The 14979-nt window shown below is 41.7% G+C and overlaps 1 protein-coding gene and 1 long non-coding RNA gene across 6 annotated transcripts in view; one reads left to right on the plus strand and one right to left on the minus strand.

The window, feature by feature from the left end:
- LOC119131444 overlaps positions 1 to 7473 on the minus strand; it is a 546859-nt gene extending 539386 nt beyond the window's left edge. Inside the window, exon 1 of the long non-coding RNA XR_005099656.1 lies at positions 7415 to 7473. This is a non-coding gene — a long non-coding RNA (uncharacterized LOC119131444). The remainder of the gene's footprint in view (positions 1 to 7414) is intronic.
- Positions 1 to 14979, plus strand: part of fbxw2 (F-box and WD repeat domain containing 2) — a 79025-nt gene that overhangs the window by 21376 nt on the left and 42670 nt on the right. For 4 of the 5 annotated variants that reach the window (XM_037265848.1, XM_037265846.1, XM_037265845.1 and 1 more), the window contains 3 exons: positions 784 to 1078; positions 2837 to 3059; positions 8189 to 8383. In XM_037265848.1, the coding sequence (XP_037121743.1) occupies positions 812 to 1078; positions 2837 to 3059; positions 8189 to 8383 (685 nt within the window). In that variant the 5' untranslated portion in view covers positions 784 to 811. Of the gene's footprint in view, positions 1 to 783; positions 1079 to 1228; positions 2510 to 2836; positions 3060 to 8188; positions 8384 to 14979 lie in introns of those variants that run through there. The other variant, XM_037265849.1, reaches the window with a different exon arrangement.

Here is a 14979-nt window from a genome sequence, read left to right on the forward strand (position 1 = left end):
CTCAAACTATCTCCTATAAAATGATTGGAACTGACTAAAGTTCGATCTAACACATTGGTACTGCTTACTTATGTTTCCCTTCCATATCGATCCGTAAATTTACTCGAAGCATTAATGGAGCAGCCTATTTTGAAATGAAATAGCCTCGTGCATATAGCAGCTATCATTATAGCATTAGCCACCCGCAAACTCCCTTGAGCCTCAGCAAAGTGTCGTGGCAGCCCCCTGTAAACAATCACGTTTCTCTAACTCTCTCCCATAAAAGTGATCAGAACCGACTAAAGACTGATTTAACACATTGGTGCTGCTTATTTACGATTCCGTTGGATATTGAGCCGTAAACGTACTCGAAAACATTAACGGAACAGCCTATTTTGAAATGAAATAGCCTCGCGGATACAACAGCTATTCAGTGACGCCCCCTGACCACGGTTGCCGTAATGCTGGGAAGCGATGCGACCTTGTAATTTACTAGTTGTACTGAAACGTACTGAAACATTTTGGCAGAGCGCTGTGTACAACCAGTATGGATCAACAAACTCATCAATTGATCCATATATAAGGCGCTCTGCATTATAAGGCGCACTGGGTTTTTGAGTAAATTTTAAGTTTTTAAGTGCGCCTAATAGTGCAGAAAATACGGTAATGCGCCAAATTAACTAAATTTCTTGTTGAGATCTGGGCGGGACAAGCCAAAAATAAACAAGCAAAAATTATTTTTATGCAGTAAAAAACATTGAGTGGAACTGAAATACTAATCTCTGATTCTGTTTTTCCTTTTAGGGATTGCTGGTTGCTCTAATGAGAGCTCATGGAGAAGATAGATTTTCAGAGGTGGTTGGAGTCAATCTCTACCACTTTCCTTACACTAAATGACCAGCAGCGTAACCAGTCATTGGACCACATCATATTCCTCAGTGGTGCGGCCCAGCTTCGCCATTTGTCAAATGGCTTGGAAGCACTGCTCAAACGTGACTTTCTGCGACTCCTGCCTCTGGAACTGGCTTTCTATTTGCTGCGCTGGTTAGATCCACAGACTTTACTGTGTTGCTGCCTCGTCTCCAAGCGCTGGAATAAAGTAAATATTTCAGCAATGTTTGTTTATAAGATGTGTGAAATTGATTTCGCTAAATTATAAAACATGAAATATTTTCACGCATATAAACAAATTTATTGTCTGGCTCTGCAATGGCACAGATCTCAAAATTAATTAATTCTTTCATTGCAGCCAATTGGTATGTTCCCGAGGGTCAATCAAGGCGCTTTTCCGTTAGCCCAGCTGGACACCAAAACGACCTTGCTTGGCTTCGGATGTTCGTTTTTCCATTGGATTTTTTCAGGGACGAGCAATAGCATTGGAACCAAATTTCAGAAATATCTCGGTGACATGACTGGTTGAATGGAGGCCGCCAAGGTAGAGATTAATTTTAACAAAAGGGAAAAAAACACCTCGTACTGAAGAAAAAAGAGGGATTGCAAAAAGTTAAACACAAAGTGCTCCAAAAGGGAGAGTTCTTGACAAAGTGCAGTGAAAGGGACTATGAAAAACTAACAATGAAAGGGTTGTCACTGTAGCGACAAGACGAGGGCGAAGCGATTCGGGAGCCGCAAACTATATAACACATGAGGATAAGTTGGAACAGGTGGATTTTATTGTCTACATTGGAGAGGGATATAGGGCGGTAACTAGATGGCAGCGTTGGGTCTTTATTTTGTTTAAGAAGGAGTGAATTGATACTGTAATGGTGCTAGCTGGAGGTTTTGATTTTTGTATTGATTTGTTTTACATTCTAATGAAAAGTGGAGCTAACGTGGACCAGAAATGTCTTTAGAACTCAGCCGGGAAGCCATCAGGGCCTGGAGCTTCATTATTCGGTATGCTTCTTCGTGCTGAACACAGTTCTTTCTGTTATAGTTAGTTCAAGGTTAGATATTTGACGTTCGTTGAAATGAGGTAATTCAATGCTGTTGAAAAAAAGAGTCAATGTCTTCCTGGGTAGGGTTTATTTCTGAAGTATATAGGTGGCTGTAGAAGTAAAAAACCTATTTCGTCTGGTGAGCTGGTTGGCTTCCCTGCTGGGTTCTTAATGAATGCAATCATTGCTTTTTTCTTATTTCGTTTGATTTGGGATGCTGAGTATTTACCTGATTTATTGCTATGATGGAAGGAATCTTACCTTAATCGATGTATCAAAAATAGTTTGTAATGTTTGTTAATTGTTTCATTGAGATCGAGGTGACATTTTCTGATTTCATTCTGGGTTTCTTCTGTTGGATTGTCTGTTTTCTAGATAACAAATTTTAGCTACCAGGACTACTTCATGTTCTTTTTCCCTTTTCTTTGTGTGTGATGAGAATGAGATTATTTTCCCTCTTTGTACTGCTTTTCCTGTATTCCACAGAAGGGATGGAGATAATTCAGGAGAACCAATCATTTGTAGAAATAATTTTGAGTATTTACGAACGACTATGGGAATTCAGGGCTATTTGCTGGAGCAACAGAAAACATGTATGCCATTATTTTCAGTAGATGGACATTCTTTAAAAAAATGAATAACAAAAGTAAACTGAAATATAAAGTTTTAAATATTAAAGTGGTATGAGGAAATGTAAAATTTCCATTTCAATTTCATTTTTAATTTACAATTATCGCTTTCATTTAACTGGCTGAAAACCTTCTCTAGTATTTGCATAATGTTACTACAGCTATCACATTTTGTACATTTTCACACATCTTTTACTGGGAAAGCACTGCATGAAAAACAACTTGTAGGATATGTTCTTTTTAAGTCTGGTTCCTATGATTTTAGGCTGTTCAAACATTCTCTCCCTTTAGGTGATTAATTCATGCACAGAAGTGTGGCAGAACGTTTGTCGGGAGCTTGGCTGGAGAATTGATGAGTCCATTCAGGATGCATCTCATTGGAAGGCTGTCTACCTGAAGGCTAAACTGCGTATGATTCAACTAAAGGACCAGAAGGCTTTTGAGACATCCTCACTCATTGGCCACAGTGCTCGTGTGTATGCTCTCTATTATAAGGATGGTCTTCTCTGCACAGGTATGATTATGCTTAATTTACAGTGATTTTAGTTCATTAAATAAACAGTCATCAGACAAAGTACCGTTTTTCCCATGTATAATGCGCAAAATTTAACTAATTTATTGTCCTAAAATCTGGGGTGCGCATTATACATGGGTACAATTTATTTATTTTTTTCCTTTTTTTTTTTTTTTTTTTGAAGAAAATCATGGTACAACAATTTTTGAAGAAAATCTTGTCACGGATGGAGTGTGGAAAGGAGCGGGGCGACCAAGTGCAGCTTGGACCAGGGTTTATTGGAGGAACTCAAAACACAGACTTGGTAAACTAATTGTGATAAATAACTGGAACATCACTCAAATATTGGTGATCCCGTTGAGAGTCTCACATATTTCTTCGCTATCGAGTTTGCTACTGCATGCGCAGTGATACTGACCGGCAGAATAACATCTGGTTGTTCCCAAAGATGATCTTTTTTCTGAAATAATTTTACGTTTACGGACTTAAGTAACCCGGCCGGGTCATACCAAAGACTATAAAAATGGGACCCATTGCCTCCCTGCTTGGCACTCAGCATTAAGGGTTGGAATTGGGGGGTTAGATCACCAAATGATTCCCGAGCGCGGCGCCGCTGCTGCTCACTGCTCCCCTCTCCCCCAGGGGATGGATCAAAATCACACGGGGATGGGCCAAATGCAGAGGACAAATTTCACCACACCCAGATGCGTGTGTGACGATCATTGGGACTTTAAAAAAAAAAAAAAAAAAAAAAAAGTCAAAATTTGGGTGCGTATTATACATGGGTACAGGCTTTTTTCCAGCATCGACATGCCATTTTTAGGGTGCGTATTATACATGGGGGCGCATTATACATGGAAAAAAACGGTACATTTATTTTATTTTCAGTGGAATTCACTTTAAACTAGACCTGCGAGCAGCAATTAAGGGCCCTCGCAGCCCTGACACAGTAATACGGCATTTCACAATATTTTTATATCGTCAATGAATGAAACCAGTTGCTGCTTACTGTTAATAGGGGAATATCTAAATTCCAGACATGGTTCAAAAGTAATAAATTGTCACTCAACAAACTTCATGCTATTTTAGAGAAGGAGCAATAACTAGGAAATAAAGTTAATGGTAAATGGCTCTACTATTCAAAGAGTTAATGAATATAAAATATCAGGAGTAACGGTGGATTACCTTTTGGAAACCTTGTACCTGGAAGCACACGTACATAAGAAATTAGCAACAGTATATCTCCTGTGAAGGCTACAAAATAAAGTTAATACTTCAACATTAAAAATAGTTTCTTCAGCACTAATAGCTTTGGAGAATAAGTCACCCCAGCAATAAAATGCATAATAAAGAAGAAAAAGACACATAAGTCGCATTTTTAGGGGAAATTTATTTGATAAATTCTAACACCAAGAACAGATATGTCATCTTGAAAGGCAATTTAAAATAAAAATATGAACGGTAGGTATGCTAATGTTACACAAACACATAAACAAGGAACTGAAAACGTGCCTGATTAAGAGTTATTCAAATAACTATAGCATAAATAACATGCGAACAAGTTTATCAAACCATCTGTGTCACTCCAAATCATTAAATCCAAAGAAATCTTCATCCTCAGTGTCACTTTTAAACAACTCCGTTTACTCCGGAAGTAAAAGATGCAGCGCTTCCTCTTCTACGTGGCTTACGTCAGACTCATTGTCAGTTGCAGTTCCAATTATTCCAAAGGCCGAGAGCGCCCTCATGCAGTTTAGTGTGAAAATAACATGAAATGATATAATGGGTTAATAATTTCACACATAAATCGCACCTCCGGCCAAACTATGAAAAAAACTGTGACTTGTAGTCCGGAAAATACGGTATACTATGTTGAGGTTTGGAGGTCACACTTAGCAATCTTCATTGGAACCTCTTTTCAAGCAGCAAAAACGTGCAATGAGAATTCTGTATTATAAACCTTTTAATTTCCACACAAATTACTTTAATGCTGCAGTTCTTAAATTAATCAAGTGAATTTCATTACAAAGTATGTTCAAGGCTTCCATAAATATGTTGCCTGACAATATGCAATTTTTATTCGAGTAAAGGAAAGTAACATTTTATTTCTCACAAGGTATTTACATATTAATAAAACAATGTCAGTGTTACTATGACATGTAAACATAATATAATGCTCTGTAGGTAATCTGAAATTACAAACAGGTGCTTGTGCTCTAGATCAGCGGTCTGACCTTTATAGCACCACGGACCGAATTATTGTCAGACAATATTTTCACGGACCAGTGTTTGATGTGTGGTGAATTCTTCGGTGCTCAGCTGGTCCTCGGGAACACGCGGTGGCAGGTGGCTGGCTCAGGGAAGGAAAACTTCAGTGACACACGGATGACTGGAAAAAGATTTTATTCAACCGATCTCAGAATGAAGTGTCTCACGCCCAGGAAAAAGGTCGGTTGTGTGCCTGAGACGGTCCTGCAAACCTTATATGGTCTTCCTAGGATGCTTTCATGAGTACATGCACCTGCATCCCGTATCTTCTGGCGTCAGTAATTCTACATTCCTGGAGCCAGACGCTGACATCCCGTACCAAGCACTGCTATCTCGTACCAGGCACTGATATTTTATGACTGGACCAGTGCCTGACCTAATACAAAAACAAGGCCTCAACAATAGACTACATACAATGAATGAATGAATGGATGGACGGACGGATGGATACTTTATTGATCCCCAGATTGAGAGTATACCGATGAAATTATACTACAGATGACATCACGATTTTTGCGAAGAAAACTCCCATGCAACTTTACTCTGTGTCCTCATAACACCGCGCCAACAACATAACATGAGTAAGAAACCGCAACCTGCGGAGTTAAATAACTTCAGACCAGTCACGCTGACCAGTCACACATGATGAAGATTCTGGAACGATTGCTGCTACACTGCCTCATGTTCGGCATGCTCTCGACCCTCTACAATTTGCGTATCAGGAGAAGGTGAGGGCGGAGGATGCTGTTGCCTGCATGCTGCATCCCTCTATCTCTCACCTGGACAAGGAAAAAGGGGCTGTGAGGATTACGTTCCTAGATTTCTCCAGCGCCTTTAACACCATTCAGCCTATGCTCCTAAGAGATAGAATGTTGATAATGGGCGTGAGCTCACGCCTGAGGGCAAGGATTATGGGCTTACCTGATAGTCATGGGTGGCTGTAGGTCAGGCACGGTGAGGAGCAGCGTGTGAGGTAACGCAGATAACAGTGCACTCTCCCTTCCACTTCGCCCTGTACACTCTTGACTTCTGCCATGTGCAGAAGTTTGTGGACGACACCGCAATTGTTGTCTATAGAGAAGGATGGGAGGAGGAGTACAGGAGCCTGGTCCGGCGCTTCGCCAGTTAGTGTGGCTCCAACCCTCTGTACCTAAACACCGCCAAGTTTAGGGAAATGGTGGTGGACGTCAGGAGGCCCAGGCCTTATCCTGACCCAGTGACCATCAATGGAGACTGTGTGGAGATCAGTGATGTGCGGTGAGGTTCATGACTGGGGAGGCACTGACGTCACCCCCCGGTAAAATTTGTCTGGCACCTAACCGTGTCACAAAAAAGGTTGGGGAACGCTGCTCTAGTGTGGCATATTCATTATTTAATTAGAACTATTATAATTGAAATCTGGGCGGCTCGGTGACGCTCTGGGTAGCACGTCCGCCTCACAGTTAGGAGGGTGCGGGTTCGATTCCACCTCCGGCTCTCCCTGTGTGGAGTTTGCATGTTCTGCTCGGGCCCGCGTGGGTTTTCTCCGGGCACTCCGGTTTCCCCCCCACATCCCAAAAACATGCTTGGTAGGCCGATTGAGCACTCCAAATTGTCCCTAGGTGTGAGTGCGAGTGCGAATGGTTGTTTGTCTCTGTGTGCCCTGCGATTGGCTGGCAACCGGTTCAGGGTGTCCCCCGCCTACTGCCCGAAGACGGCTGGGATACCGAAAACATACCTGTCTGGAGCCGCAAAAATCTAAAAGCCTTTTATAATGCAACATAGACTGTCAATACATAAGTTGTATGCCTACTATTAAAATAATTTAATGAAAAATAATGGTGTCAATTTGATCATTTCTTCTTGCGGCCCATTAGAGTTCACGTACCTGCATAGCAGCGCTGTCTGTTTGATATTGGTCACGTCACACGATTCATCCATGACAGGCAATTGAGAAAGCTGGAGCTGAATTGATGTCGTTGATTTGCTGATCGGTGATATTGTTTGTGCGGAGAGGCATGTCTTTAATTTTCTGAATGATCTCGGTTTTGTTTTTGAAGTTTGAAAATAGGCACTCTGATATTTTAATGAATGAATCCTTCATGTACTCAGTAAATGGTTTTCCGCATTTTATTATCTCCCGGGCTGCAACAAAACTTGCAGCAGTCGTAGAGTTTGGAGATGCAATCCACTTCTTGAAACTGTTTCTTCAGTCCTCAAATTTCTCCACCAGCACTGCAATTCCACCTTTCCTCTCAGTTGCAACTGGGTGATCAGCAACAAATTTAGCATGCTTTAGCTGAAAATGTCACTCCGAATTCCTCTTCTTATTTGACAACTTCTCATTGCAAATCAAACATGCAGTGCTTCAGCATTGGCAATGAAAGCAAAGAGTTAAGTCCTTCTTTCTTAAAGCCTCTGCTCTCATCAGCAATGTTTCTCTTTTTGCCTTTTGAATCCATGGCCCATCACTCACACACCTGTTTGTTTACAACTCACCTGTGCTGTGTCGCAGGCTATGACGCAATTTTGCTATTTGGCGTCATTCTTAAATTCGGTATTTTTTAAATATATTTACAACTACATACATTTTTACAGCGTAAGAATGGTTGAGTCATGATTACCATCTAAAAACCGTATTTAAATAACCACAAAAAAAAAAAAAAACATTTTCACGCATTTTTGCAAAAACTCCAGGGAGCCGCTAGGGCTGTGCTAAAGAGCTCCATGTGGCTCTGGAGCCGCGGGTTGCCGACCCCTGGTATAGACTAAGAATCAGAGAAACACATCATTTGCAAAATAATTCAGAATGCAGTGTTTATTATTGAAGTCATAATTTTGGTATAGTGACTACACTAACTGCATAATGTTTTATTTTCTAGGATCCGATGATCTCTCTGCAAAATTATGGGATGTACGCACTGGGCAATGCATTTATGGAATTCAGACTCACACCTGTGCCACAGTGAAGTTTGATGAACAAAAGCTTGTGACTGGGTCCTTTGACAACACCATTGCATGCTGGGAATGGAGCACAGGAGCCAAAATTCAGCACTTTCGGGGCCACACAGGAGCAGGTTGGTTCAGTCGACAGGCTTGCTGATTGATTGAGGATCATTATATAAATGTGTTTCTAAAACAAAATTTGTTCAATTATTCTAAACACAGTTGAAGATTAATCCAATCTTAATCTAACAGAAAAAGGGTGGTCGAGAAATAAAGATAAGATTTACGGGGAAAATAAGCTTTAGGGGATTTAGGGTCTCTGTCATTGCAATTAGGTAAGATAGCTAAAGCTTATATGTGACTCAAAAGAGATGACCAGGTCTCATCAGGAGGTTAGGGAACCCTTAAAGGTGAACAGAAATGTCTCAAGTTTTATGGAGAGTAGTAGCTCCCTGATGCACCTGCCATGAGAGGGAGGCCGAGGGAGTGTCCTGTTAAGAAGTATAAGACGACTAGCTAGCATGGTGTTAAAGGCAGGTTCGTAGCAGTTTTGAAGCCACCGGAGTGCCAAATAAAGCCACACATGATTCAGGGGAGATAGCTGCACCATATGGTGTGTTAAGTGTGTTAGAAAATCTGTCTAACTTTTGGCAAGCCTGGGGCAGGACCAAAACTTATAGGAATGGTCTGCTTGGGACAAGTTCACATCTATTGCACGTATCTATCACATTGGGGAAAATCCGAGATCGTCTTAAATTTGTGTTTTGAGAATTGTGCACCACTTTACAAGACCATGCTTTGCACAGATTGGAAATGAGTGCCCGAAATGTAGCACCTGTTGCCAATAATTGTCGGGTATTGTGGTACCCAGACCCCTTTTCTAGGATTCCCTTAGACCGGAAGGCGGGTTCACTATTGTATTGCTAATTGTTAATGATAGAGATTAGCCATTTATTTCTTAGATTGATAGCTAATAACCATTTTAACCAAGTTAACCTGTCCTACCAGGGATGTTAGGAGACCAGGTTGTAAAATTGTAAAATTATTGGCATAATATCTGCTACAAACAAAAGCCTTGAGTCTAACCACAGTCCAACACATGGCTATCCTATGTCTTATTTTTATCGCATTTGAATTAAGATGAGACACCATCAGTGATAATAATGAGAATCAGAATCAGTTTTATTGACCATTGATCTCAGCCTCTGTACGACATTATAGTGACTGACAACATTCAGGCAACTAACAACATTTAAGTCGCGAGAGCAGGATGTTATTGCACAGTGATGCCTCTGAGTCATCATGAGTGGTGTGAGTTCATCAGAGCGACAGCCTGGGGGAAGAGGCTGTCTATGTCTGCTGGTTTTGGCATACAGCGCTCTGTCACGGCATCCGGAGGAGAGTAGTTTGAACAGACTGTGACCTGGGTGAGAAGGGTCTGCAGGGAGGTTACTTGCACGTTTCCTGGTCCTGGACAGGCAGGTTGGATAGGAGGTTGGTCCCGATTGTCTTTTCCGCAGACCTGATTGTCCGTTGCAGTCTGTGCTTGTCTTGTTTGGTGGCCGATCCAAACCAGACAGTGATGGAAGTGCAGACGATAGACTGGATGATGGCAGTCTAGAAGGTCTTCAGCAGCTCCTGTGGCAGGTTGAACTTCCTGAGCTGTCTCAGAAAGTACAACCTCTGCTGGGCCTTCTTCCGGACAGAGTCTATGTGGCTGGCCCCTTTTTTTGAATAAATGCAATGGAGTTTAGACAAATGTATCGCTTCTCTTGTTCACAGCAGTGTTCATCTCATGATGTCAGACAAACAAGGATGTTATTGCTTAAGGCGAGCAGTATGGACCTCTCAACGATGTCATTGTTCAATCCAGGATGTCATTTTTCAAAGCGACATATTGTCAAGTCTAAGTACCATCAGACATTATTTTACACACTATAACAAAGAGGAGAAGACAACCAGGATTGGTTTACTCGCGAGGAGAATTGCAGAGCGCGTTCTGGTTACATTCTCCATCAATTCTGAGTTCTTACTCTGCGTACTCCTCTTTTTAATGTTTTGGTTGCCCTGGTTACAGAGGCATTGTTACACGAAAAGGAGGGGGTTTGGAACTGTAGCAACGCTGCCTATTTAAGGAATGTTAGTGACCATCGTCGACCCGTGACCCCAGCACTGGAATTGCAGAGTCTGTCCTGTTTCCTCAACCAGTTGGCTTCTCCATGGTTGGCTGACTTGTCCTCGACTGTGATCAGATAACTTGAAGCACGTTGAATGCCGCTTTCCTGTGGAACAATGCAATTAAACCTTTGCTAAGTTTATCTTCTTGGTAAACTAACGCAACACACAATAATAATGAGTAAATAACCCTAAACACTTCATGCTTCAGACCCGAGACTACGCGCGAGCGCAGGCACGCTCATCAGTCTCACCCGCTTAAAGGGCAGGCCAACTTTGCTGTTGCGCCCTTCGTCATGTTCACATTCAACATCTTTCAATGTTTTCTACACATTTGTCGTCTCTTATTCTCATCCTATCAAGCCACCGTTCTAGTAACTTTCTGCCACACACGCCTTATTTTCTCTACTACCACACCTTGCTCAACTTAGTTTCTCTAACCAACTTAAACACACCATCGTCCACTTCTCAATTTCCCTATTACATTCTCCATGACTAATTTCTTCCATAGAACACACATCTCACTCAGACACACGTATACACACCCACTCAAGAGATCCTCTGCGCACACACACACACCAGCACAAAAGGATGTAAAACGAAATAAATGGACGACTGCTCCTCAGTTGTTCACAGTAAATTTGAACTGGATATCTCTTTTTCTACAGGTAGGCGCATCAAGCATCCCAGGATCACTAGCACCCCCTGCCATAAGGCTGGAGAACCTTTTTTCGTAGCCTCCGTAAGATTTCTTTTCAAAGCCGTTTTGTTCATCTAAAGCAGGGGTCACAACCTTTTTTAAACCGAGAGCTACTTCCTGGGTACTGATTAAGGCAAAGGGCTACCAGTTTGACACACATTTCTGAAATAGCCAATTTGCTCAATTTGGCTTTCGCTATGTGTTATTATTGTCATTTCCAGTTCACATGTAAGTGTGATTTTAACAAGAATAGCAAAAATACAGTCAAACCTTGGTTTTTGACCACAATCCGTTCCAGAAGGCGGTTCGAGAAGCGAATCGGTGGAATTCCGAATCTATTTTTTCAATTACAAATAATGGAATTTTTTAAAATCCGTTTCAAGACAAAAAACTCCGCCTTTTTTAAGCATTCTTTTAGTTGCGCATATTTGTCCGATCGCGCAACCGCAGCGCACCGCCGAACGCGCAACAGTAGCGCGTCGCCGACCGCGCAACTGCACCGCGCTGGTCGCATTATTGTGACAGAGCCCTCGCTGAAATTTAGAAAATATTTATAAAGTCCTGATGTACTTTCCAAAATTTAAGTGGACCTAAGTGCGCAGGGAGCTTAATTTTGTCCAATCGCGCAACTGCAGCGCACCGCCGAACGCGCAACAGTAGCGCGTCGCCGACCGCGCAACTGCACCGCACTGGTCGCATTATTGTGACAGAGCGGTCGCTAAAATTTAGAAAATATTTTTAAAGTCCTGATGTACTTTAAAAATTTTTTAGTGGACCTCAGTGCGCAGGGAGCTTACCGTTTTTTTCCGTGTATAATGCGCCCCCATGTATAATACGCACCCTAAAAATGGCATGTTGATGCTGGAAAAAAGCCTGTACCCATGTATAATACGCACCCAATTTTTTTTTTTTTTTTTTTTTTCTTTTTTTTTTTTTTAAGTCCCAATGATCGTCACACACGCAGGGAGGCAATGGGTCCCATTTTTATAGTCTTTGGTATGGTCTTAACTAGGCTGGATGTATTTTTTTTTGTCGGCGTTGATTTCTCCGACTGCCCATAAAGGCACCACCGCGATCAGATGAAAAGAGAGGAAAGTGACGTGCGGACATGTGAAAAAGGCGGCTCTGTATGGGAGAGACGTTGAAGAGGAATAAAAACACCCTTGGAAACCAAAACTTGCCCCTCGTCGTGACTCGGAGCCGCAACAAATGTTTCGGATTTGTGTAGGGTACATTGTGACAGCAAACGAGCAGGTGATCGAGCAAGCGTCTGATACGAGAGCATTGCGTTCGTATGGAGCGTGTTTGAAGTGAACAGCAGAGACGAAAGGAACAAGGCAAAGTGTTGTGAAAGAAAATATTACCTGTAATACGCATTTTGTTATTTGCTGATTGTATTAAACTATCACATTCATTGTCAGTCAAGAAGAGAAGAGGACTATTATCCCTTCTTTGACGAAATGACCAGAGCACAGTACAAACACACTATTGTTCTTGTAACGTGTTTTGTATTTAAGTCCTGTCTGCCCCTCGCTCACCGTCGGATCATTGCATGTGTTACTGTCATGATGTCTGTTTGGTTTCTGTTCCTGTCTTGGGTAATGTCACCCTGTCTTTTTGTTCCACGTCTTTGTCGGTCAGTCCTGTTGTTGGTTTTGTTGTACCATGATTTGTTTAAAAAAAAAAAAAAAGAAAAAAAAAAATAAAAAATTAAAAAAAAATTGTACCCATGTATAATGCGCACCCCAGATTTTAGGACAATAAATTAGTTAAATTTTGCGTATTATACACGGAAAAAAACGGTAATTTAGTACGATCGCGCAACCACAGCGCACCACCAAACGCGCAACCGTAGCGAGTCGCCAACCGCGCAACTGCACCGCGCTGGTCGCATTATTGTGACAGAGCTGTCGCTAAAATTTGGAAAATATTTTTAAAGTCCTCATGTACTTTCCAAAATTTAAGTGGACCTTAGTGCACGGGGAGCTTAATTTTGTCCGATCACGCAACCGTAGCGCGCCGGGCGCTCACTGTCGCATAGCTTTAAGAGCGTCTTTGTGTTTTAGGATGGCTTTACTACGCCCACTTGCTTTCTTTGGAGGCATGATTAGGGGTTTATACACTCCTCAAAGTAACAAAAATACAATAAAAACAGAGTCAGTCGGCATCCAAGCCGCGCGGTCGGGTTTTCTCGGGTCCTCCCGGCTCATCTCGCGAGGTTCGACCTCCGAATTTTGTTCGACAACCGAAGCACAAAAAAAATCTTTAATTTTTTGTCCGAATTCCGATTATTTCGAGAACCGGGACGTTCGAAAACTGAGGTTTGACTGTAAAATAAATAGATGCAACTCACTGACAAGTGCCGCTATTTGAGCTAATTTTAGAACAGTCCTGCGGGCGACTCATGCGGTCCTCACGGTCGACCTGGTGCCCGCGGGCAACGTGTTGGTGACCCTTGATCTAAAGCAGGGGTGTCCAAACCTTTTGCAAGGAGGGCCAGATTTAATAAAGTGAAGGGGCCCGGGGGCCAATAGTTTTTTCGGACATTCTTTAACTACAAAAATGTCATGCAAATACACACTGTTATAAAACAAATTTCATTGTCACAATTGTCTTTATTTTTCAAATGACAAAATAACCAAATATGAGTCACTCAGGCAGATGTGAACAACTCTAAAAACACAAATTCTGCCTTTCATTCATATCTGAAGAGTCAGATAACATTGAACAAACTGTATGAAATACCTTAAATTTACATGAGTTTAAAATTACTTTTGCCTCATGAACATTTTAAACGGGAGTTATAAGTAATGCAAAGTTGTCTGTTATTATTAAAACTTAAAACTAGTGAATTTTGCTCTTGTCATTTACATTATCTTTCAGAAAATAATAGTTTGTGTCAGGTTTACAGGTCCATAACATCAACAGTCTTAACATGGCCACTTCGTAGCTTGCTTTAGTAATATTTATTTTTGACTCACAGTCCCGTGTGAAGAATCGCTGTTGTGATGCCAGTTCAGCTTGGAGCTGCTTCACTTTATCAGCGCGGTCACTCCCTGTTAGCTGGTCGTTTGTGTTCGCATGTTTAGTCTGATAGTGTCTCTTTAAGTTGAAATCCTTAAACAAGGCAACCGTCTCTTTACAAACTAACCTTTAGGACAATGTAGTATTGCTCCAAATGTTCGTTTAATTTCCTTTAGAGGTCCGTTTGCGCGTGTTAGCACGATCGCGAATTAGCATATTTCTGCTAACTCGTTAGCCTGCCCAGTACTTCTTTGCTGCGGGCCAATAAAAACTGGACCGCGGGCCGCAGTTGGCCCGCGGGCCGTAGTTTGGACACCCCTGATCTAAAGAAACACGACGTTACAGACAGATGACAAAAAACACAAGATGTTATATACACCAACTTAACTACGGAAATTAATTAATATAGCCACAGTGTTTGAACACTTAAACAGCGACATAAAGACAGAGAGCAGTTCAGTCTAACTGCATAGCCTGTCAACATTGGCAGCCGTGTGATTACGCAATCCTCAGAGGAGGCTAGACAGGACGTTGGCTCCTCCAAGCGAATCGTCTTCGGTTTTAAAATAACTATAAAAATTCTGTGATTTTGGTTCAAAATGACTGAAATAAAAAGGAAAATGACTATAATAAAAACAATTGAATTTGGTTTGCCCCTTTTCATGATGGCAGGGGAGACATAGCCTCCCTTGCCTCCTTTGACCGCACGTCACTGACCTGTCCGTTCTGTAACTTTTACCTAGGATTTTTATAGGGCACGACGAGCCCTCAGTCGCACCACTCTTTCAAACAAAAAACAAACCCACCCTCTGGTTCTCTTCACCTCTG

Source organism: Syngnathus acus, chromosome 12 (genome assembly GCF_901709675.1).
Source record: "Syngnathus acus chromosome 12, fSynAcu1.2, whole genome shotgun sequence".
NCBI lineage: Eukaryota > Metazoa > Chordata > Actinopteri > Syngnathiformes > Syngnathidae > Syngnathus > Syngnathus acus.